At 38.2% G+C, this 24,070-nt stretch overlaps 2 protein-coding genes across 6 annotated transcripts in view; one reads left to right on the top strand and one right to left on the bottom strand.

Annotated features, from left to right (window-relative positions):
- Positions 1-16,889, bottom strand: part of CERT1 (ceramide transporter 1) — a 79,900-nt gene extending 63,011 nt beyond the window's left edge. Inside the window, exons 1-2 of one of the 2 annotated variants that reach the window (XM_069002576.1) lie at positions 16,465-16,889; positions 12,948-13,082 (exon numbers count right to left, since the gene is read on the bottom strand). In XM_069002576.1, coding sequence (XP_068858677.1) covers positions 12,948-13,082; positions 16,465-16,560 — 231 coding nt within the window. In that variant the 5' untranslated portion in view covers positions 16,561-16,889. The remainder of the gene's footprint in view (positions 1-12,947; positions 13,083-16,464) is intronic. The other variant, XM_069002578.1, reaches the window with a different exon arrangement.
- Positions 16,890-16,963: 74 nt separating this feature from the next.
- Positions 16,964-24,070, top strand: part of POLK (DNA polymerase kappa) — a 37,971-nt gene continuing 30,864 nt past the window's right edge. For 2 of the 4 annotated variants that reach the window (XM_069002574.1, XM_069002570.1), the window contains exon 1: positions 17,501-17,705. The gene's annotated coding sequence lies outside the window, so the exon portion shown is untranslated. The other 2 variants (XM_069002569.1, XM_069002571.1) reach the window with 2 other exon arrangements.

Genomic DNA, 24,070 nt, shown 5'->3' with positions numbered 1-24,070 from the left:
TTATCAGAATAAAATAAATTGCATCTGTAACATGGTATTACTTTCGAAACAGACAGAAAAAGAGCACTGTATTCACCCATAAGCAAGGAAACCTCAACAGAAGGCAACAAACTGGACAAAGGGAGAAATGTGCATGCGATAATTTATGATGCAATGGACAAAACCAGTATCCTACGTTAAAAAAGAGAAGACACAATATATGATAAGCTATAGAAATAACATACTGAGCACCTTAAAAATTAGTTTACCTGATGGAATAAGAAAAAGGGAAAGCAATGCAATGTAGCAGGCAACAACATTAAATAAAGAAAACAACAACAAAAAAAATCACTCCATAATTTTCAGTAAGCAACATGTATCAAAGCAAAAAAAACATTGCAGTTACTGAGAATTGAGGCCAATACCAAAGTGCATACTTTGACTGTGGGAATAAAGGCAAAAAAGAACTTATTTGATACCAGGGAAAAAAAAACCTATATGAACACATTCTACATGTACCTACATTGAGATGCTAACAAAACCCCCGAAATAAAAAGTTTACTTTTAAGATTTGTGCTGTATCACTGAAGGAATTAGTTCTAAAAGCACACATGAAAACTGTATTTCAGCTCCCATGCAAAACCAGTTTGGAACTGGCAAAAGCTGTGGTAAGTTAACTAGAAAAAAGCAAGTCAAAAATCTCAGCCAAGTTTCAAAAAATGCATGTCTTAAAATAATTTTTCGAAAGCATTTAATTTATGAGAGATCCAAACTGAGAAGAAATTGTCCTCTGCTTCCAAAATGTAAGCTGTCTGAAAACATGCTAACTTATGAAAAAGCTTTGAACAGAAAGATAGCGAAATGAAGTACCACTGACATGATTTTGAATTTGCATTCTAGGTCATGAATAATACTTAAAGTCACCAATGGAAAAATCGTATCAGCCAAATCACAATATGTATTTTACCAAATAATATAATGCATGGTTAGGATTTTACCAGACAAGACCAGTCAAAACACTTTAGTGCCTCATTAAATAGTAAATACTAGTATTTTTCAAGTTAGAGTATTTCTCTCCAGAGCCAATGAAAACCTCATGGGTCAAGATAAAGACCCATGGGAGATCACTTACCTACTGCCAGCATGGTCAAACAGATTTGACTTGAAGAAAACTGACTTAATTTATTGCCACATAGAGTTGGATGGTGAGAGACAAGACAGAACTAAAAACACAGGGATGGGGGATTGGGAATGAGGGCTATGGTCAGATGGCAACACTTTAATCCTGCCACTCCTTCCTGATGGTTTTACACGCTCCAGCAAGAACTGTATCCATCAGTGCAATTCTTCAGGGTAAACTTGTCACAGCATGGACTCTTTGGAGGCTGCTGTCTCTGTCAGGACATTTCCAGCTGCCATGGCTGGGTTCTAAACAGGTTGCAACGTGGTCGTCTGGTCTGGTGTGGTTCTCTACACAAGTTATACAAAAATGCCTGCACAATGCTTTCCTATACAGGCAGCAAGGGATCTCTGCTCGGTGGCTGGAGCATCTCTTCCTGCCCACACAGCTGTTTTCTCACACCTTGTCCTCGCTCCTCTCTTTCTCACACACTGCTGAGCAGCATTTTTGCTATTTAACTCTATTTACCTTGAGGTATCATCACAGTGGCTGTGGGTGGGGTTTAGCTGTGCCCTGCACTTGGTCTGCTGAAACTGACCATGATCTGAGCAGGACAGCCTGGAGTCTCCTCACAGAGGCTGCATGACACACACCAGCCCCACCAGGTACTTAGTGCAATCATAAAAGCTCATCAAGATCCTTCTGTAACTATGACTTATTTTTGAAGACACTTGGCTTTAAAACTATAAACACTGAAGTTACTAAAGTAATTAATTTTGCAAGGATTTTTTAATATCAATATCTATCCTAAGTCTCAGGATGGAACAATTTAAAGAAAGCATTATACTTCATTGCTTATAATACATTTTATTTAAAATGTTCTGAAGTCCCAAAAGACACTGCAAGTTCTAATTTCATATATTTTTAATATTTGCCCCCAGTACTACCCCAAGAAAAGCCAAGTAGATCCACAAACCTGGTGAATTAAGGTCTACCAAGAGTCACAACACAAAATTCTGGTTTCCCTTTCTGAGTTCTAAAATCAGTAAAAACCTAATAGAAACACTGGACTACAATGTCTTGCCTTTTCTTGTTGTTATTCTTAAGCAATAAGAACCCACTTTTTAGTTACACTGACTGGCTGTATTCTTTTTACATTGATATGTACTGTATTTTTTTTACAACAGTATAGGAAAACCTTATTACAAACAAGCAAGTAAACAAGACAGTTCTATGCCTATTGAAAGTGATAAACCTTTAGCAGCAAAACATGGGATATCTAATTGCTTGTTCATTACCACATTAAAAAGAAAACTTTCTCATAATGGTATATTTACACATGTAGAAAAAATCTTATCAAGAAAACAGGCTTAAAAATAAAAAAGCATATTAAATGTTTTTACATTCTTTGCTACTACCCAAATATTCCATTTCAGGTCTTTAGCCAGGATATTTTCTTTTCAAAATGCCTTTCAACACTTATTTTCCTTTTAAATAATGATCTTACCTTTTCAAAACCTAGCTAAAGTAGAAACCAGTGAAAGCAGAAGCATGGTAAGCTGAATTTAAAATTAGTTTGATAGCATGGTATGCAAACTTAAAATTAGCTTGCTTTAATCCATTGCAAAGAAGCTCTCTCATGGGAGAACTGCCTGTTTAAGTCTGGATCAAGTATACATTGTATGTTACTTTAGTACTGAAACCACATTTAAAATTTGAAATCTAGAGACCTCAGGTGTAAACCTGGTCAATCTGGCTTTCTGCACACCTGCTGAATAGATTCAGATGTAAAAGTGATCATATAAAAACAATTTTCATATTTTTTGTGAGTAATCATCTATCTTACAGGACAGTATCTTACAGCACATGATTTTTAGATTAGTATTTTATCAAATTATTTGTGTTAATGAAGTAGAATTAGTACATAGTATCAAGTCATACTGTATTAGTTTATATGTAAACATACCCCTGACACTGCTATTCTCAAGTGCCTAATAAAAAAACAATTGCTTGCAATAGCAAGACCTAAAGTATAACAAATGTGCACTTGAAGTGTCAGCTAAACTTTAGTCAAAGACATGGAATGGCACTGTGTTACTAGAAGAAAGAGGGGAAGACTGAAATAGTTGTAAACCAGCATGTGCTTGCAGCCATCACCTTAAGCAATCTACTAGTGAGTACGGATACATGTAAAAGCTCCATGGATTAGTGAGTTGGTATTAACAGATTTAGATACACACAGAGAGAAATCAAGATATAACTAGTGGGCCTATCCTGTTTAAACATAGTCTGAAGAACTTGAAACTTGGTCTAACTCATAAAACTTACCTTTAGAGCTAATTATTAGTTACGGAAATGGAAGCATACATGTTATTGTTTTGGTGAGAACCAAGTCAAAGAGAATCCCTTGCAGATAAATCCATATGATACTTCTCAGATTTCCAGCTGGAGCAAAATATTTGCATTATCCAACAACAACATGCATCAGCCACAGAAAAAAAAAACCCCAAGATAATTATGTCATAGAAAAACATCAAGCTAGAATTGATTAGAAATCACCACATTAAATTTCTTAAGAATCCCATAATATACAGCAAGAAGCTAGAGTTATTAATCAGGAAGGAAGCCAAGCCAACTTTAGAGAATGCAGAAACACTGTCTGAGCCACTTTTTTTGAAGTTTATTTTTATTGGACATTCAAATATGGGAGCAGGAATCACACTCGCACTCCTAAAAATAACTATCTGTATATTATTAGTTTAGTTGTATCTCACACAATGTACTGCAGTGTGGCACGGGAGACTCAACACTCTCACATACACTCCACCCGAAGAGAAAAGCCATGCTTCACAGCACTACATTGAGCTGACGGATAGAGTAGAGCATTCTGGACTTAGATTCACGGTCATGGGAATGGAAATTCTGATTCTACGAAATCAGTGATATTCCAGCTAGAACAGAGGCCTGCTGTACCTCTGAAAGCACCATACTAAGACTTAAGATTAGCTTGGTTTGAATCCAAACATAAGCAACTTAACACGATACAACTGTATAAGCATTTCTATAAATGCAGTACTAACATTATTAGCAACAGGACTTATGCTAACTATGCAATCCCCAGTCCTGATTTGATCTCACTATTAACTTGTTATGAAAACTGGCTCTTTGAACTAGACCTTGGAACCAGGTGTCTCTTGTTATGATATGAAATTTAAGCACGAGCTATCAAAGACCTTGAAACTATAGACACAGATGAAAAGCAGAGGCCCCAGAACCATAAACAATTCCTTAATGGTCAAATACTGGTCAGTGAAAATGTGCAACCTCCACAGCTGGGAAGGCTGCTCTTGCTCTTGGTAGCAGCTGCTACTTAAAAGAAAAAGCCCCAAACAACTGCGCAACAGGGCAAGGAAGCAACAAGGCTGCAGCCTGGGAAAGGAACACCTCTCCAGCATCACACCACATGCAGCCCCGCGTCAGGTGCCTCAATCATATATTAAAAGATGCTTACAAAAGATCCTAATTTAGGCCTGTATGTGTGTTTTGGCAAAAGATGCACACTTCACTTCGATACCTGTCCTGTCATCCACCTCCCCATCTTCCCTGATGAGCTCTTCAATTAGGTTACCTTCGCCTCAGCAACTAGCACCACCAAGAACAAAGATACCAGGCTGGAAATATGGTACTGGCTCTATGGCACTGCATAGTTACAGATAATTTAGGATTTAAGTCAGACACAAGTGACGGCTTTAAATACCTAATGATAATGGTTACTGTGTAAGAACTAATGTACAGCAATAATTAACAATATATAAGAACTAATTAAAAGGACAAAGCATGTTGCTAATGAATGTCAGTCTAAAAGCTTTCATTCTGAAGTTTAAAATTGACCTGAATTGTCAGTCTAAACTCTGCCATCACAGCTACCTCTTATTCTTTTTTTGTTTATATATATACTTGCATGTGTGTACATATATGGCTATATGTGCACACATAATTAGTTTTGAAAGAGCTGAAAAAGAGAACTTAAGAAAGAGCAAAAGAGCAACACTTGTCCTTAAAAGACAAGCAACTTAAAAAGCTTTAAGACACCAGTTACAATACAGCCTCAATTAAGTACCTGGAGACCTGGGGTAGTAAATTCTGTTCCAACTAGTCCTCTTAACTAAGGAATGATGGACTTCAGTTGATAGGAAAGACACATCAAACAGATTTAAAAAGTGGTGAAGTTGGCCACACTATTTGATCAGATTCACCCTGACTAGAATTCAACAAAAACAAGGGAATATAGCCACTAAAGTATATGCCTAAAGGAGGAGGCAAGAAGATGAACTGGGAGAAGAAGAAAACAACACTCAAGCAGTCATCTCTGACAAACTACTCTGAATGCACGAACAGAAAGGATGGTTAAGCTAGCGACTTCAGGAAGCACCTAAAAAGAGATGGCCAGCTGCAGCTGCATAGTAGTAGATAAAAAGTATTCTGACTTTTAAACTTAGTATTCCATGAATGTATATCCAAAAGTGAGAGGTCTAATATTGTACAAATCCTCAATAGAGCTGTTGAAAACGTCATTAATGGCTATCACAAGACACACCAGCTAATCAACAGCAAGTTGCCTAGGAGGACTATTGAGCAACACTACAGCCCTGGAGGGGGTGATATATGAACCAATTGTATTCATGAACAAGAAATCAACTACAAATCAATCTTATGAAAATGCATATAAATTCAGATTGAGCAAGAATAAGGATTGCAAGTAGCATAGAAAAATTTGCTGAGTTATAAAATGATAGCTTTAATACCTAAAGCAAACACTGAAATTATTTAAGACATGGTGTATATATATCTGTAAGAAATACTCCACAGCATGAAACTGCTCCAGTATAAAACACAGGCATGAATTTTGACCCTGAAGTGTATGTCAAATAATGAACCATGTTAGCATTTAATTATCTTAATAAAAAAGTCATGTGGGAGAATAATATTCTCACTGATAATAAGATGACAGAAGTAGAGCTGGATTACAGCCCTTATTTCAAGTGTGTGGTAACACATGGTTATATTCAAGTACTAAAGACTAATTCTTCAGCAATATTAAGTAGTGCTAAAATATCTGTTCAATGTACATTATAGATTTTTTTTAACATCTTAATTATTATACAACCTGCATCACAGTACAAAGAACAGCCTCACTGAGCTGATATGGAAGTGTATTTCTCCATTTCTGATTTAATTTCTCCAATACACACTACAGAAGAAATCGTCCCTTTCTCTACCATGCCAAATAATTGTTTTTTCGCTTGACAACGATATTAGCACTTCATAGAACTTAGATATATACACACATTTTCACTTCACATCAACCCATCGATGGCTAGTTCAGATAACTCAGAGACATACATAAATTTGTATAGAGGATGTGAATGCCAAAACTAATTGTCCAGGAGAAACCCGTATTTCAAGAAACTTCCACATGCTGCACCAGCAGCAGCCCAGTGTCATTACTGCCTAGGCATTTACTTCCTTTTCCTTCCTTACTCCCCCTGTTGCTCTTTGGCATCTTCCTCTCCAGAACAAAATCACCTCAGGCCTTTCACATATGAGTAAGTATTCCTAACCACATTTGTCTCTATTTAGAAAATCCATTTCCCATGTAGCCAAAATCTCCCACCAGTCTAGATCTAGCTACTTGATTGAGACACAGACCAAAGCCTAACAGTACTAATTGCCACATGTCCTAAATAAACCCAGACCTAGTTAGGGCTTGTATTATATGTCTCAGTCTACTCAGGTCATCTTTTTAGTAGCAACTACGGCTGAGGAGGCACTTTATCAAATTATAGAAAATTAATTATTCAATTAAATGCCCATCACATCATACTAAAATAGATTGTTTTCCAACCTCAGACAGTTGGAAACAGTATTTTCCCAAGTGATTAGCAATTACTACAAATTTACTGCTAGTGTTTCTGCCCAGGGCATGGACTTCTGTCTTAGCTTTTTAAATAAAAACTTTCACCAACTAAAACCTATCAGTTCCCATTCAACTTAACTGGCAACGAACTCAAGCAAACCTAACAGTAGACAAAAACTGCAATTACAACATTCTTTTATCATAAACAGGTACATTAGCAAGATCAAATTTTGAAGCAATAGCTAGAAAAAAGAAAAAATCAATCCAAACTTAATCCACATTAGTCCTCCAAGGGGTCCACTTCTATACCACTTCTATACACTACTGCATCAACTGAGTCCAAAATACTGTTTGATTTCACACTGTATAAAATGTAAAAGAAACACATCAATATACTGTTAATGTCAAGGTGAATTTTTCAAAGTCTGTTTTGCAAGACATGATTCTTCATGCTACTAAGAATATTTCTCTAGCACTGGTATCTTCTTCAATTAAAACCACACATCTTTCTTTTATAAAACTTAAGAGATTTGTAGGGTCTAACGTTTCTGTGAAAAAAACTCATAGGAAGGTTCTGCATGTGTTTTAACTGATGAACACATAAAGCATTTTCTGCTAACTTGCCAATCTATTTTTAAAAATGTCAATTTGTACTTCCTCTCACAAGTGCCCAATTATTAATGGTGGTCAGTATCATTCTATAAATAAAACAGAAAAACTACTAGAGTGAGGAAAGGAGGCTGTTCAACTAACTGTATCTTTAAAAAGTGGAGTAAGTTTTTTTATTTTTAGTGGCTGATTACTGGATACAAACATTTCAGTCTCTTTTCAGACTATATATAAGGGAATGAGAAATTTAAAATTGAAAACTGACAGTTCAGCTCTTTCATATATAGTCTTCTTGTTCTTTTTGTAAACTAACACGTTTACATCTACCCTAATTTATAAAATGAATATTTATGAAGTTCTTTACAATAACAATTTATTACTACTTAGGGGGAAAAAAAGGCTAAGACAATTCACTAAGCTGTCCCTCAGACAGACTTCCATTTTCTATCTTCTTGCTTGTCCTGAGCTCCAGATATTCACAATAGATTCTCAACCCCCACACCTTTTAGAAGTCCATTCTAAAGATAAATGGCTGCCTAGCAATTTGTATATCAATATAAAATGTCATTACTGCCTTCATTAAGCAACTGTGCTTTCCAATTGCTGTAATTGGAAGAAAAAAGCCCCAACAAACTAGTTTAATTGAAAGTATCTCCACTATGCAAACTGAATTTATTGCTCAGTCCTAGTTCAGGCAGTTCCACAGAGCTAATTGTCTCTTTGCAACACAATAAAAACAAAGTACTCCAAAAACCCCAAGCTAAAAACCCATAGCAAGTTTTCATAAAGGTTTTGATATGTATATACATCATTGCAATATAACCAAAGCCAAGGAAAATCATTGCATCACAGCTATTGCATCTTGTTTAAGCAACTAAAACCAGTAAGTTTTTCTACATCAATAATATACACAGGAAAGAAGAAGAATACCAACCACTGGATTAAAGCAACATGGCAAATACAGATTCTATCAGTGGAAAAGCTGAAGCTTTAAACGGAACATAAGCTTTTGGAACTCTTCCTGTGCAGGCAGTCACCTCTAGTGACAAAAAATAGAAAAGTTCGCACATAGCTGAATTTAAGCATTCTTAAAACCTTATCATGCATTACATTTCTCTAAGCATTTTTCAAGATGTTCTGTATAGATCCATGAAGAAGAACTATCCTGACCAGGCAAATCCTTTCTGAAAAAACCCTAGAATTCATCAGATAAACACTTTTTTTTTTTCTTATAAAGAGATTTGAGAATCTATTAATAAAATTTGCTACCATGATTAAATTAGTGCTGGCCCTCCTCTTAGATTGCCTGAAGTGAGGGCACAACATACCATGCTATTCTTAATTTATCACACTATGACTACATGAATTAGTGCAAGTCACTCTGTACAACAGTGGTGATGGCACTATAAGAATAAACACAGCAAGGCAAAAACAGTACCAGCTTAGGGACCAGATTGCCTGAAAGTTGGATTTACAGCTCTGCAGAGCATTTTCTTTTTGTTCTACCCTAGATCTTCCAACTCCAAAACCGCGTCCCAGGGATCCACACTTACAGTACTGACATGAACATTGATTCTTAATCTCGTATGCAGAATTCCCCACTGGAAGTTTGACTTCAAGAATGAAAGAACTACAAAGCTTTAAAATAAAGAAGGGTATCCTTAATAAAGACCAATTGGCACTGACTACCATCAACAGCAGTAATTTAGTATGCCCAGACTAGATTAATCTAACAAAGCTTAAGTTTGTCCATATATGAACTTTTTATAATATCCATAGTTTCACCTCATCCATTGACCACACAGCAGAATGTTTATCTTCAGTTTCAGCCTCCAGCCTGCTATAAACCAATTAAACACCTTTGAGGTGTTTTATCTTACCTGGATAAAAGCAACTCAGTTAGCATCATACACTGACTTTCATCAACCTTCCCCAAACTTAATTCACGTGGCTAGTTCATTACTTGATGTCATCCAGTGAGTGTACAATATTCATCCTGTGGTTCCCTACTCCGGAAAAATCAGCTCCTTTCAGTCCCAGTAGTCCAACCAGATCCCATATTTTTCATTCAATTAAAAACTACTGTCACAAGGCCATACCTGTTCTGGACATATGACAATATAATTCTGCACTTGAAACACACAAAAAAAGCTATGCTAATAAGTTAATTTAACCAGTATTCTTTCCTCAGATAAAGAGGAGAGATGAGTGTCTTACAAAATATCCCTGTAAAATTATCTAAAAATCCCTACCCAGTGCAATATAAATGACAAACAAGAGCAGAAGCAACTGTGGGTTTCTGCGTACAACATTCATGTCTCAATTAATACTATGACTTATAATTAGACTCATCTTCATTGCTGAAAGTACAGTAAGACTACCGAGTGACAGCAGCTTTCCAAATTTATGCTTACACATTAACAAAATTTGGACATTCTATAAAAACAGTAGAATTAATTACACACAGAAAATCATTACATTCCCCATCAGATTCAAACCTAATCTGAGTGCCTAAAAGAAAGCTTCATGAAAATCCAGCCACCTTTTCCTACAAAGGAACATTACAGTTATCAATACCATCTCATACTACTCATGTCCTGCACCATGCCAAAGAAAACTTTACTGAAATACAACAGGTTAAGATAGAAGTAGTTAATATGCCTGAGTCTGGATCAGCAAGATCAAGGGAACTTGAAAGATTGTTGAAAAATATTAAAGATTAAGATCCCAACTACATCAAATCAGGGCAACTGAACATAGAGCCAATGGGAAATCTGACGTTCCCTCCTTACCAAATTAATCACAAATCATTCAGTAAACAGTAAGTTCCACTGACAGCAAAAGTAGTTCCCACACGTTAGCATTTCAACACTTATTTTATCAGCTATTGGTGTTTTCCTATGCATTTAAATACATGCCAGAAAGCTTATTATTAGTGAAGACTAATTATAATCTATAATACCTAAGGATACAGAAGTACAGATCAACTGTGTGCCTCAGGAAGAATACTTTAAGCATTTATCTTTGAGCATAATCAATTTTCGATTTAAAACATTAGTTAAAAAAATACAATATTTGCTACTAAACAACTATCAAACTAGAAGCATCGATGCTAAAACTCTGGCTTAAAAAGTAAAAATTCTGAAAAATAAAGAGAGAATAATTACAGGACAGATTTCTATATCTGAGAGACATGAAATGATCCAATAGTATTCCTCAACTTCTAAAATTTACACAATAATAATTTTAATTGCAGCTAGATATAATTAACTGGAACTCACTAGCTTTCAGGGATACCTTCTATCAACTGAACTGTCAAATACCATTCACAAAGCACGAGCCTGAACAAAAATGGAACTAAAATATCAGATTAACCTTTAGAATTGCGGCTGCTTTTGATTCCTTCTCCATGTATCCAAGAAGTTCAAGAACTTAAAAACAGATGCATCGATTCAGCTCCAAGTTACCAGACGTAACAAGTGCCAGGGAGAAGAAGAAAAAAGTTACGCGTAAGAAGTTCCAGTGTTACACACATCCTAGTCTGAAGACATGCTCGCCAGCTCCCCTTTATAAACTGCAATGTACCAAAACATTCCAGCAGCAATAGCAGTGTCACTCCACCACCACAACTGGAATTCAGGCTGCTGAGATGTGCTGTACAGCCTGCAGACTTCCTTTGGCTACATCCTTGCCAACACCTTCCTGTCTCTGCCTGGTTGGCATGCTAACTCTTGCTACTTAATTTGAGAGATTTTTGGAAGTTCTGATCATAGCCTCAACAGACTGTCATAGGTACACCTCAGTAAGAACTCCTAGAGACTGTAGTGTACAATAAATTCCTGATAAAGCTGCATCGTGAGGAAGTTTTAAAAGTTCAAACAGTTTAAAAAAATAGCGTAAAATACATGGCATGATCTGTTTAAATTTTAAGATGACTACAAAACTTGACAGACATCTAAATGTAAAAACCTTTTCTTCACAAGCTTTTCTCCAAAATGCATCTGGTTGACATAATCAATCCAGTCTTTTTTTCTTTTTCCCCAACCAAGAGGTGTTTAATAAAATTCTATTTGTAAGCTGATAATTAGTAGGGAAGAATACTTCTTGTTTGTCATCCTTGAAGTCAGCTTGAAAAAACTCCACATTTTTGGTGGAATAAGAACATACATGCTAAGATTTAACACTACTACTCTAGGAATTTGTGTGCTACCTGAAAGTCCGGCTATTTTTACTCTAAATTGCATAACTGGACTGACTATTTAATGGTATTGCAGAAAGACTACAGCACGCTTTTTGACAAGTATTAGTCATAACGTGTATCATAATTCTGAAAGACAAAAATGCAGATTTTTTTCTTTATCTTCCAAGGCCAATTCATCTTTGTAAGATTTCATGGAGTCATAAAGGTTGGAAAAAAACCTAATGTCATCCAACCATCAACCCAGCACCACCTCCACGTTCACTATTAAATGATGTCATCAAGTGCCATATCCACACTTTTTTTGACACTTGCAGGGATGGTGACTCCACCACTATCCTGGGCATCCTGTTTCAGTGTTTTACAGCCCCTTCTATGAAGCATTTTTACTGTGTAATCTAAACCCCCACTGACATAACCTGAGGGCATTTACTGTCATCCTTCCACTTCCTATCTGGAAGAAGAGACTGAAACACACCTTGCTACATCCTCCTCTCAGGGAGTTGTAGACGGCAATAAGGTCTCCCTCAGCCTCCTTTTCTCTAGATTAAGCAACTCCAACCCCCTCAGCCACTCCTCATAAGACTTGTTGTGTTCACTTACAACAACTTACAGGCTCTTTATTCTTATCAGTCTATTCTGAATCTTTTAGCATTAAACAAAAACAGCAACACGCTAACTTGTTCAGAGAAAGAAACACAGAGAAGAACATTTTCTTTTGGAAACCTACAGAGTTGTGTTCAGAGAGTCAAGAATCATAGTCAAAGAACCACTACCCTCTTGCTAGAGAAAAGATTGTGAAGGATGGTACCTCCTCTGGAAAGTTGCTCTGGGGTCTTAAATTGCACCACAGAAAAAACTTTGCAGCCTTCAAAGGCAGACAGTTGTCTATCCACCCACAAAACCCTCTAATGAAATGAAAAGCTGCTTGCTGAAGCCACAAATTAAATGAGTTTGTTTTCACATTAGGAATTCCTTGCCCTGCTGCACAGTGTTCCACTGAAGCCACTAAATGTTGTAAGTAGATGATCTAATAGAATTTGCCATACCCATGTTTGCTTTCACCAGATACAAATATATAGCACCTCAACCATGAATAATGGCAATAATAAAAATGTACTTACTGTAATCTCAGCCTTGCTCAGACAGATAGAGCCTCTGCAGCCATACTCTGTTTCATCTTCAGACTTGTAATAACTGAGTGTGTTGCTTTTCAGAACTACCCATCGATCCTGCCACCCATGAATGTAGTTGGTCCACTGTAAAAAAATTTTCCAGAGATCAGCTAATGGAAAGACAACAGTAAAAGAAGCATGATGGATAGTTTCTAGGCTTTTGAGCACCCAAAGAAAAAGGCAACTTATTTTTACAAGTTCTTCCCAACTGAGAACTTTTTTCTGCTCAGAGCTTCTAGAAGAATTTTAGAAACTCCTAAAGCCACAAAAACTCAGTTGTTTTGAAGGGTCAGTAAGACAACAGATATCTGGACTCCAGCTGCATTGCCAAGGCCAGCTAAAATAAAGGCAATAAACATACAGATAACATAAATTGAGGAAAGCGGGGGAGGGAAAAAAACTGAACATTAATGACTAAGGTGAGTTTAGGCACCTGATTTAAAATCGGGAGCTAGGCTAAAAGATTTAAGTGGAACACAGACTAATTTATTTTACATAAAATGTTATATAAAGTTCTCTTTATATACATACAAACATGCCATTATCCCATAGTACAGTAAATAACTATTGTAGTGCTTAGAGAACTCAGTGCTTTATCAATTTAATATTGCCCATAGATACTGCTTTAGATTTTAATTCTAACTACTTTCACTAAGAAGATACTTGCTTATCAGCAGACATCCAATCATGTTTTTGCTATTCAGATTTTTTTAGGGACTCCACATTCACACATTGAATAAAACCAATATTCCGGAACAAAGTGTGGATTAATACTAGAGAGATCTAGTAAGAAGTGACCAAAATTTCTGATTACTATTCTTATATTTGTAACATCTTTCAGACTGCACTTTGTAGAATCATATGAACTTCATAAAACCATCTGATACTGACAGGAAATCAGGACTATCCTATAACTCTGACAATACACAGATATTTATTAATCAATCAAGGTGCAAATTTTATAAATTTGATAAAAATAGAAACAAAAGCATCAAAACCAATTCTTATCATGCAAGCACTTCTTTGATTTTATCAAATGTTCTTTGATGAAAAACTCTGGTTAACATTTAAGTCTAACCTTTATTCAACATTTCGCAATCTAAAAAACGAGGGGGAAAAGTCAAGTAACAATCTTGTTCCCACTTCAAACTACATACAATAGTTAACACATTCCATAATTACATGTTAACTTCAGTAATAAGATGATGAAGTCTAAGGAAAAAAAATATAGCTGAGAAATTCCTAACAATTTTCAAATGTAGGCAAGACCTTGATTTGTTCTCCAAATACAAAGCCCTTTTTCATCTCTTAATAGATCTAATTGCTAAATACAGCATTACTTAAAGAAAGCCTCAAGTGTGCTTAGTGCATGAAGTGGTAGCACAAGCGGTCATAGAGGTATGTTATTTCCTGCCTTCCTCTTTTCCTATCTCTCATGTTCCCAACTCCACCCAAGATGTGAAAGGCAGAGTCCAAAGTTATCTGGGGGGGAAAAAAAACAAGGAAAAGCACCTTTCCTTCTCTGAAAAAGTTTGAAGAAACATATACAGCAGTGAATCTTGCATCCGCTGTTGCAATCAAACCTTGCTGTTGCAATCCAAATGTGCCATGAATTAAGAGACTCCTTAAACTATACTTGGGTAAGCACGAGTTTTCAGTAGAGAAAAGACCAGTGTTTTTCCAAGCATCTAGATTCTCATGCCTCCTGAAGCCTCTTCCACACTGAAGTGCTTTCTTTGTATCCCCCATAAAATCATTAGCAGGAAACACAACGGAAAAAAGCCTTGAGTTTCAAAACATTTCAGAAGACCAGCAGGATATATCTCTAACAAGTTTCTCTTACCAAACTACTCCATTTCCTTCAAAACTTTTCTCTTTACTGAAGGGCAGAACTACTGAAACACTACTAAGCACACAGTGAACTACAGCCTATTTCTGATTTTAGAACTTAACTATACACAGTAAGTTACTAAAAATAGGTATTTCCTTAGTAGAAAGTTCAGTATGCTATCATTCCATTTTAATTAGTTTACCTCAATTATTACTGAGGTATCAACTAACAAAAGGTAACCTTACCCCTCAAACATATTCAGTGCAACAGGTTCTGCCATCCTTTACGATTCAGATTAAATTCCGGGTTCTCATGGGAAAGACAGTCTCTGCTACACTCAGCATAATCATCCAGAAAAGTAAAAAGTTTGCAGATACCTCAGCTAGAATGTCTGAAGCCATGGCTTCACCTGCCACACCACTGAGAAAGAGCACCTGGACTTTGTACTTAATTTGCTAACACAAAAATTAATTATATCCCACAAATTACTTTCTTTCTAATGATGGAAGCATCTTACCCAAGGAAAACTTTGCTGTGAAAAAAATGCAACCAAAACAGCAAAACAACACCAAACAAAAACCTCTTATTGCAGCTGCCCTAACACCATCTCACATCCATCTCATCCCCTCCTTCCCCTATCCATTATTAGGTAAGATCTTGTAAATGAAAGCAGAGATCCTTCTTTTCTCCTAACCATTCTTCTTATCTCTGGGGTTAAAAACATTTTCAGGCTGGAAGGAGTTCACAAAGTCCTTCACAATTGTGTGAGCTCAGTTATGGTTGTTTTCTACTCTTCTAGGGCAGTTGAAGATCTCTGTATCCCGTGCCTCCTACGTTGGCTTGTGCCTAGCCTTTTCACGTAAGGCAGGAAAAAAATTCAAAACACAGTGCTTTAATCTTACAGATATTTCAACGTTATTCTGAATATACTTTCTGTAATAAAAAAAATTAAATATTCGTATTCAAACGAACTAATTCAATATTCAACTCCAAAGTACTTTCAAAAATAAAATTTCCCAGTATAAACCCACACATACTAGGAAGTCACCTTATTATCAGCGACAAGAGAGAAAATAATTATGGTTATTTTTAAAAGGGGAAACAAGGCGTAGAGCCATTTTTCTTTTCCGCTCCTCCCGTTATCTCTTGCCGCAGGAGTATTTCATTGCCCTGTTTTGATACTTGCAATAAAAGCCGTGCCCGCTCCCGAGGAGCCACCACTGGCCACTGGTGCCTCCGGGAGCTCCCGGGTAGCCGCGACATCCAGGCCCGGCGCCGCTCCGGCCGGAGACCGAGGCGCGGGGAGACGCCCTCCTGGCGTGGCTGCCGGAGCCCCGCGGCGTGTGGCCGGCGGGCTCGGGGGGCGGCGGGGAGCGCGGCTCTGCCCGACGAAAGGCTCCCCCCGGGCGCGGGGGGCGGCGGGGCTGAGGGAGGGGGCGCCCGGCGCCGCCGCGGCTCTGCCTGGCAGCGGCTCCGCCGTCAGGTGGCGGTGCCCCGGCAGTGCCAGCGCCGCCCGCGGAGCCACCCGGCCCCCCCGCCACCGGGGCCCTCGGCCCGAGCCCCCGGGGCGGTCGGGGCTGACAGCGGAGAGGGTCGCGGGCAGCAGGGCGCAGGAATGGGGTAGAGGCGGCTTACCTTGCTGAGCACCCCGCAGAGCTCAACAGGCAGTCCGAGCTCGGTCTCGGGGTCCTCCTCGGAGCCGGAGGAATTCCAGCTCTGGTTGTCCGACATGGAGACCGGAGCCGCAGCCACCGCCGAGCTGGGAAAGAGCCGGAGCGGCCCCCGCCCACAGCAGCCTCCTCCTGCCGAAGGGACCGGAGCGCCGGGCTCTACCCGAGCGGGTGCCGCCACCAAGCGCCGCCCGCCCCTGCCAGCGACCGGCCGGCAACCAGGCTCGCAACCCCGGGCTGCCCTCGCCGCGGCCCCGCAGACCCCGCCTGCGGACAGAGCCACGACACCGGGCAGTGAGGGGAGGAGGGGCGAGCGCGCGTCCGCCTGCCGGGCACCCGCTCAGTGCGCCGCCGCCGCCATCTTAGGTGAGGCGGGCGTTCTATGCCACTATCCACCAGCACCCCGCCCCGCCGCGACACCCCACGGGAGTTGTAGTCCTCCCCCGGACGGCCGTGAGCCCTGGAGCCATTGCTCTTCGCCCGTGCCGCAGGACGTGCTGGGAGATGTAGTTTCACTCCCGCGGTGGACGGCCGCCATCTTGTTCTGTCGCTCCCGTGGCGGCGTCCGCGGGTCTCGCCTCAGTGCCCCCAGGTGAGGGGAACTTCGCTACCAAGGGCGACGGTGCTGCCCGGGGCGATGTTTGCTTTGTCTTTTGCGCAGAGGTATTTGCTTTATCTTTAGCGAGGCGAAGCGTCTCTCCGGCTCTGCTTGCTTTCAAGGGGGAGGAGATGTAGCCTCTCTTCCTCGCCTCAAACCGGCGGCACTCGGGGAACGGGGAGACAGTTAAGGGGGGCGATCGCCAAACTTTTCCCTAATCAAAGATGGTGGAGACGGCGAGAAGGGGCGGGAGATGCTGCCGGCTCTAGGTGAAACGTGAGGGAAGGGCGGGCCGTCCGGACCCGTCCGTGTTCTGCTTCCCCGGCGGTGCCAAAAGGCGTGGGGTGGGCAGAGCACGTAGAGTGATCGGTCAGCGTTCGGCTTCGGCTGCGAGGTACTACGGTATCCTGTCATCCATTTATTAAACTGCTTTCGTACTTTAGGGAACAAAACAGTGATTTCTTTCTTCAAACTTAGTCTGAAATACGTTTTTTCGTCGATATTTATGGGTGGAGATATACTTGTAGAAAGGAAGAAAGAAAGCCCTGTTGAACCTGTCACTTCACGATTTGTGGACAGTGAATATAGTGGTTTGGGAAAGACTTAAGGTTTGTACTAACTCATCTCCTTCCTCGTGATATCTTGGGTGGGGGAAAAGCGTGTTAAAGAGTGTGGTTGAGGAAATTTCAGTTTTGGAAGATAAACTTCTGTTTATGTTGCAAGAGCAATGCTGCACAATTCTACTTTTTCTGACTTCCTCCTTATGACAAATCATTGTGTAATTTTCCCATGTTAGGCTGTTCGAAAGTTTCCATTGAGGGTTTATTATTTTTTTGAAAGAGCATTGACACAGCCACTTACGTGCATTCTCTGTATATAGCAGCTAAAAGTTAAATAATATTTGTACCTTCTCAGAGTCTCAGATATAAAGATATCTACAATGAATGCAGAACTGAGTATGATTCAAAAGGCAGCATCATTGTCCTAAACTATAGAAATAAAAAATTGTCATAGACATATTAATATTTGTGTAATCACTGTTATGCACAGGAAAAAACTTTTACAGAAGTCTACTGTGGGTGCTACTTTAGACAATTTTCTAATATGTAAAACGTTGCCAAAAAACAATGTTCTTTGATTCACTATGTGTTTGAGAAGAAAACAAGCGCAATTTTTTCTCCTTAGCATTGGTTTCAATGTACTGTATTTTTCAAGTGAGCTTTGTAAGTGTTGATATGTATGCAAATAATTTATAGTTCTCTGCAATATGTTGTTCAAGTTAAGTGGCATCACCTGTAAAACCAGTTGTGTTTTCCCAGCTAAACTCTGAATGAACTTCTTTTCAGGAGCTGAAGAGACATGTCTGAGCAAGTCCTTTTAGCAGTGGCAGTGGTGTGTACACAGACATTCCCTGTCATGCTTTTGATCTGAAACTATTCACTTAGTTACAGAAGTTGCTTGCTTTTTTTTTTCCCCCTCCAGAACATTGAACCAATCAAGTGTTAAAAACTAAAAATGCCTTGGGTAGGCATTTTTTCGGGTTGTTCAACAAACATATCCATCCTTTTTAGAGAGAGTATTTGTTTGGATTATTGATTGTGGCTAGCATACTACAAACTTTAGATGAAAAAATACTGGATGCTAAGAGGTTTGCCTTTTCAACTTTTCATTTAATGCACTGGCTGTGCTAGGTAATAGATTTTTGTTTACATCTGTCACAAGCTCCTTATGTATCTTGTTTTTCAACAAAGTGTCACCAGTTCATGTTCTTCCAAAAGCTTTATTGGGATTGTGAATACCTTGTGTAAATTACCCCTTCTTTCTAATGTTCTGACTGTTTTTTAGAAGTATAGCATACTGTCACTCTTAATGAGATCAGGCTATATCTGTATCAGCAAACATGGGGTGCAGTGGGTGTAGATTTGTAAAGGAAAGATTTAGTGCTGAGGACTTGAAGTTCTTCTTACATGTACTTTGAGAGGTGTGTTTTTCAGACTACAGTAGTTTGATCCCTTGGAGGACACCTACAATAACAATTGTTTAGCAGGTGTGCTCTGGAAGAGCAGTCATCCAGTTGTGTATAGTTTGAAAACAATCTGGTTTGCCTGTGCCAAGACCAATCCAGGATGCAAACCAAAGCGTGGGAAATGGAGAAAATCATACTAGTATCCTGATGCCCTTGCTCCTCTCTAGCTCCTTCTATACCTTTTCTGTTGAACCTTTATTTTGTGCTTCATTGCTGTATTTGTTCTTTCATAGCAAGTGCCCCTGTACTCAGTCTGTTCCCCTTCTAGTGTCTTAGGGATTGCAAGAAGTTTACAAATTACTGTTTTAAGTGGAAATAGTCATCAGCCTTTTTTAGAACATTCGAACAGGTAGTGTTCTGTATTGCTGATATACTACTTGTAGTTCAAAAATGAGGGATGTTAAATTTTACTTCTAGGGATGGTAGTCATAATAAGCACTGTCAAGTGGGTAACTTTATAAATACCTTCATTTTTCTACTCCCTTTTTGTATATGTTCTTTCCACTGCCATACCTTCTATTTTAGGGTGTTGATTTTATGTTTTTAAAACAGTCACTTTCTTTTAAAACATCACTTTCTAGTGTGTTCATTCTTACCATTATGTTTGTTCTGAAATTTAAGACTATTTTTCTTAAGAGGATCCTTAAAGGAGCTTTGTTCTGCCACAGCATATTTCCTAATAGCATAGGCTCAGAAATATTAATGGTTCAGACACTTTATTCTAGAACAGTTTTGCTCTCTGTGAATCACTGTATTAGGCTTTTATTTCTAAGTAAAAAAAAATTAAATAAACCATATATGAAACGTTATGGGAATGTTGGCAGTAAACATGTCTGTAGAAGCCAGGTTGCAGATAACTACTAATCTGCAGATTGCTACGTCTGGTATAGTTTTTACTGATGAATGTTCAGTTCTTTCATTATTTTCTTTATGGATTAAACTGCTAAAGCTTTTGTTTTCAGTAATCTAGAAGTACAAGGAAAACTTAAAGACTTGAGATAAACCTTTGAGTTGAAATAATAGTTTGAAATATAATACTGAATAGAGGCAGAGGAAGATACCATAGTTCTTTGCCCTTCAAATAAATTTAGATGTTCTAAAGACATGAGGATTTTTTGACAGAGAAACTGAAAGCAGAATTTAGAACAGAATTGCACTGTGTCTTGCTACAGAAAATTGATAGGGAATGAGTATTCTGCTTGTTTTACTTGTGTCACTCTTCACATAAGCAGAGAATTATTCAGACAGTTTGGTGAATGGCATAAATATTTTGACATTTATTTTTGAGCATTGTCAGAAGCAGTCTCTATTAACTGTTTACTTTCAGTGCGAATTATTTAATTTTTAAGGGATGGATTTGTCTGTAAGTTGTTACATCTTAAAGTCAGTGAATATACAGAAGACATAATTCTAGGACCTTGTTTTTTTCAGGGCTGATTCCAGGTGCTTGTATGGGATCTATGTTTTTGTAAAATGCTGAGTCAGCTGCTGCTTTAAAAGTCGTCTCATTCATCTGTGTCAGGTTGAGCATTTGGAATTTTCACTTCCATTAATTCTGGCCAGTTTTCTGTTCAGTATTAATTTGTTGTGTGTTCTGGCTTATTACATTTGTAAAGATACTACATCTTTATTGGAAGATTCTTTTTTCTAAGGATCTTGTTTGTATTGTATTTTGAGAGAGAGAGAGAATAGTGAAACAGTAGCAGTTTTGAATGCACTAGTTGGGAATTTATGTGGTTAACACCATGTTAAATGTATATGTATTAAATGCTGACAACACTTGTGCAGTTCCTTCTGCCTGTTCTTTTCTTGTAAATCACTACAGGATTAGAACTTCTCAGGGCTATTCATAAGCCAGGCCTCTAGTAAAAATCAAACCCCCTGTGGCTAAAAGGAATTGAGCAGATAGTAAGGACAGTCTGCTGTGCTTCCTTGAACATGTCTTTGGTGATGATTTGCCTGCTGAGAAAGATTTCAGAGCAACTGATACTTAAAGCATTATCAGAGGAACATGCTTTCACAGGAAATGAGAGTTAAAGAGTCTGCTAAATTTGATCCAGTCAGCCAGAATGTTTCCTTGCCAAATGAATGCTTACAAAAGACAGGTGCACTTCTTTTTTGAAATTATGCAATATGCATACTTTATATATGTATGTATTCTCCCAGGCACATGGTGTGGTTCTTAGGGTTGTCCTACGCAAGTCCAGGTGCTGGAGTTTGATGTTCCTTGTGGGTTCCTTCCAAATCAGGATATACTATGATTAATATAATGTTGCTGTGTTGGCATAATGTCCTTATCCAAGTAATGGATAAATCAAGTAGTATGAAATAAAATCACTGCTGGAGTTTGCAGTGTGACCTTTGAAATATCCGAAATGTTGAAAATACTTGAGCAGGGTTGAATTTTCCTATTTTGTTGAATTTATGTTTGTTATTACCTTAGAAATTCAAGAAATAAAGCAATGCATTTGTGGGAAACATATTGTTCAAAAGGCCTAACTATGGGTACATGATTTTCTTTACCAAGGTTAGTTAGATAGGTTTTAGTTATTTAACAATGCATGTGTTGCATGCCCAGCATGGATGAAGATACTTCTCTGCAGTGAGTGGAATAAGAAGTGTAGTACATGGCTACAAGTTCAATCTAAATTAGCAACTGGAGTAAAACCCAAGTGTTGTCCATTAAAAATGCTTATTTCGATGAGTTCTGGCCTTATTGGGAAGGTCTCATGTAGTCTTTCTTTTTTATTATTTATAGTATTGTTTCAGTAGTACCCAGAAGCTTTGTTTTGAGGTGGCTTCCAGCTGCAATAATTTCCAGTGCAAAGGAGACATTAAAAAGGTTGGGAATGAGAGTTACTCTTGAGTCAGTCTGCATGGCTTTTTTGTTCTGTGTATCACTGTTCAGTTCACTGTTCTTTTGGTACTGGTCAATGCATGGCAAAAAGTAATGAAGTAGATAAATTATTTCATGCTTTCTTGTGGAGTATAGTCTTTGGTAAAAGTGAATTTAATTTCTCTCATGGAGTATCCCCATTCACTTATAGCAGAGTGTAACAGCTTTCCACATCTCTTGTCAAAACAATTTTCCCTAGGTTGGTTGGTTGTTTTAATTTATTGTTTGTGTTGGCACTTTGTAGTTGGTTTGTCTGTTTTTGACGACTTGATTTCCTGTACTTTTATTCAGTATGTGTATAATTTTCTACATAGTGTCTTTGGTGTAGATTTTATATTTTACATTTATATAAACCAAAAGGTTTTGCAAAAAGGTAAATATGAGATGTCCAGTTTGAGATGTAGAACAGTAATTGCCCATTAGTTTAAGGGGTTTGGTAGAGGAACCTGTTTACAATGCTAAGCTGAATTCCCTGTCAGTACAAAAGAAAGTTACTGCAAAGAATGCTTATTAGTAACTTTTTTCTTGGTAGCATTCTCACTAGGAAAATGCACTTATCCAGTTTGCTTATTTTAGTAATGTTATTTGTTTTGGCTTATGGGGTTTTTGATTGGCGCAATTGTTTGTTGTGGTGAGGTGATGGCCCAGCAAAGTTTTTGATGTAATTGAAATTGGGTGTTTTGAGTCTTAGACTACTGAATTGCCCTTTTACTGAAGATATAACAGAGCTGGATTATTTAATATTTGGCTTTTCAGGATCTGTTGAATGCTTATGAAGTGTTCTAGGAGTTTCACATTATTCACAACTGTCTTCTACATGGATGTGATTATCGTAATTGTTTTAAGAAAGAAATTTTTCCACCTATGCTTGCAGCGCATGCTCCAAACTTTAGTAGATTTTGATAATCGGTTGTTTTTTAAGTTACCACAAGAAAAGTAAAAGACATGGGATATTTGACAGGAAATTTTTTTCTGTCTTTTTCTTCTCTCTGGTGTTTTTGTTATAGTCCTAACTTTAGTGGCATGCAACTTTTAGACATGGAGATCTGTATTACACCACTTGATTTTTACACTTGATTTTTGTCAAAACCCTGAGGAGTGATTCTTTGAGGTCAAAACTGGATGAAGTCTTAACTTTATAATTGTTTGTTGTGCTTTTACAGAGCTATTAACACTTTGACCATGTCATCAAAATGATGGGTAATATTGGTTTTCTTCTGATGTAGCCTATGTAATGACAGGATTCCAGAAGCTATTGCTTTATCCATTCTCTACATTTGCAAATCAAGTTAGGTGTTATAATTTTGCTTTGTTCTTGCTGAAGTTATAATAGAAGAGTTTAAATAAAGGAATCTCTGAAATATTTTAATTGAGAGAGAATAGGAAGTTTATTTTGGGCTCCTGCTACAATAAATGATCTATCAGATTTTAATGAAATGTTATTGGAGGCTTTTATGTGTTTTACAGAAATTAAGAAAAATATTTAATTTAGATCCTTGTTTTAGCCATCCTGAACATAATAACAAAAAAATCATTTGGGAAAGGGTCTCTAATATTTGTGTTGCTATTTGCAACACTTATTTAAATTTTTTTTATATACCATGAAGACTTGCTCAGGACAATTAGGGTGTAGAAGATGGTCCTTTATGTCTGTACTGTAAGTTTTGATTCCTATGTTTAGCTTTTGAGCTCTGGGCTAAGTAGGCAGTTGTGTATCTTAGTAACTGCTTTGCACCTCACATTGTCATGAGCATCTGTGGTAACAAAGATATCAAAATTTGTTTTATTTATGAGGACAGGTACACAACTTGCATGCATTAAATAATAACTCAGTATGTGTTACAGTGCAGATACTGCAACACGTGTATCAGACAACAAGGCCCGTGGAAAAGAAATATCTATGGATATAGATTCAGAGATGTTTATTTCCCCAGCCACATGGCCGGGGCTCTGCCGAGGAACTGTGGCAATCACGGGACCCGAGGGTCCTTGCCCACACAGGGGAACACAAAACAACCAATGGGAATGAGGCTGACCAGGGGCAGGGAAAC

Source organism: Aphelocoma coerulescens, assembly GCF_041296385.1.
Source record: "Aphelocoma coerulescens isolate FSJ_1873_10779 chromosome Z unlocalized genomic scaffold, UR_Acoe_1.0 ChrZ, whole genome shotgun sequence".
NCBI lineage: Eukaryota > Metazoa > Chordata > Aves > Passeriformes > Corvidae > Aphelocoma > Aphelocoma coerulescens.
Note: the sequence above shows the minus strand (reverse complement) of the source record. Positions and strands in the feature narration are given on the sequence as shown.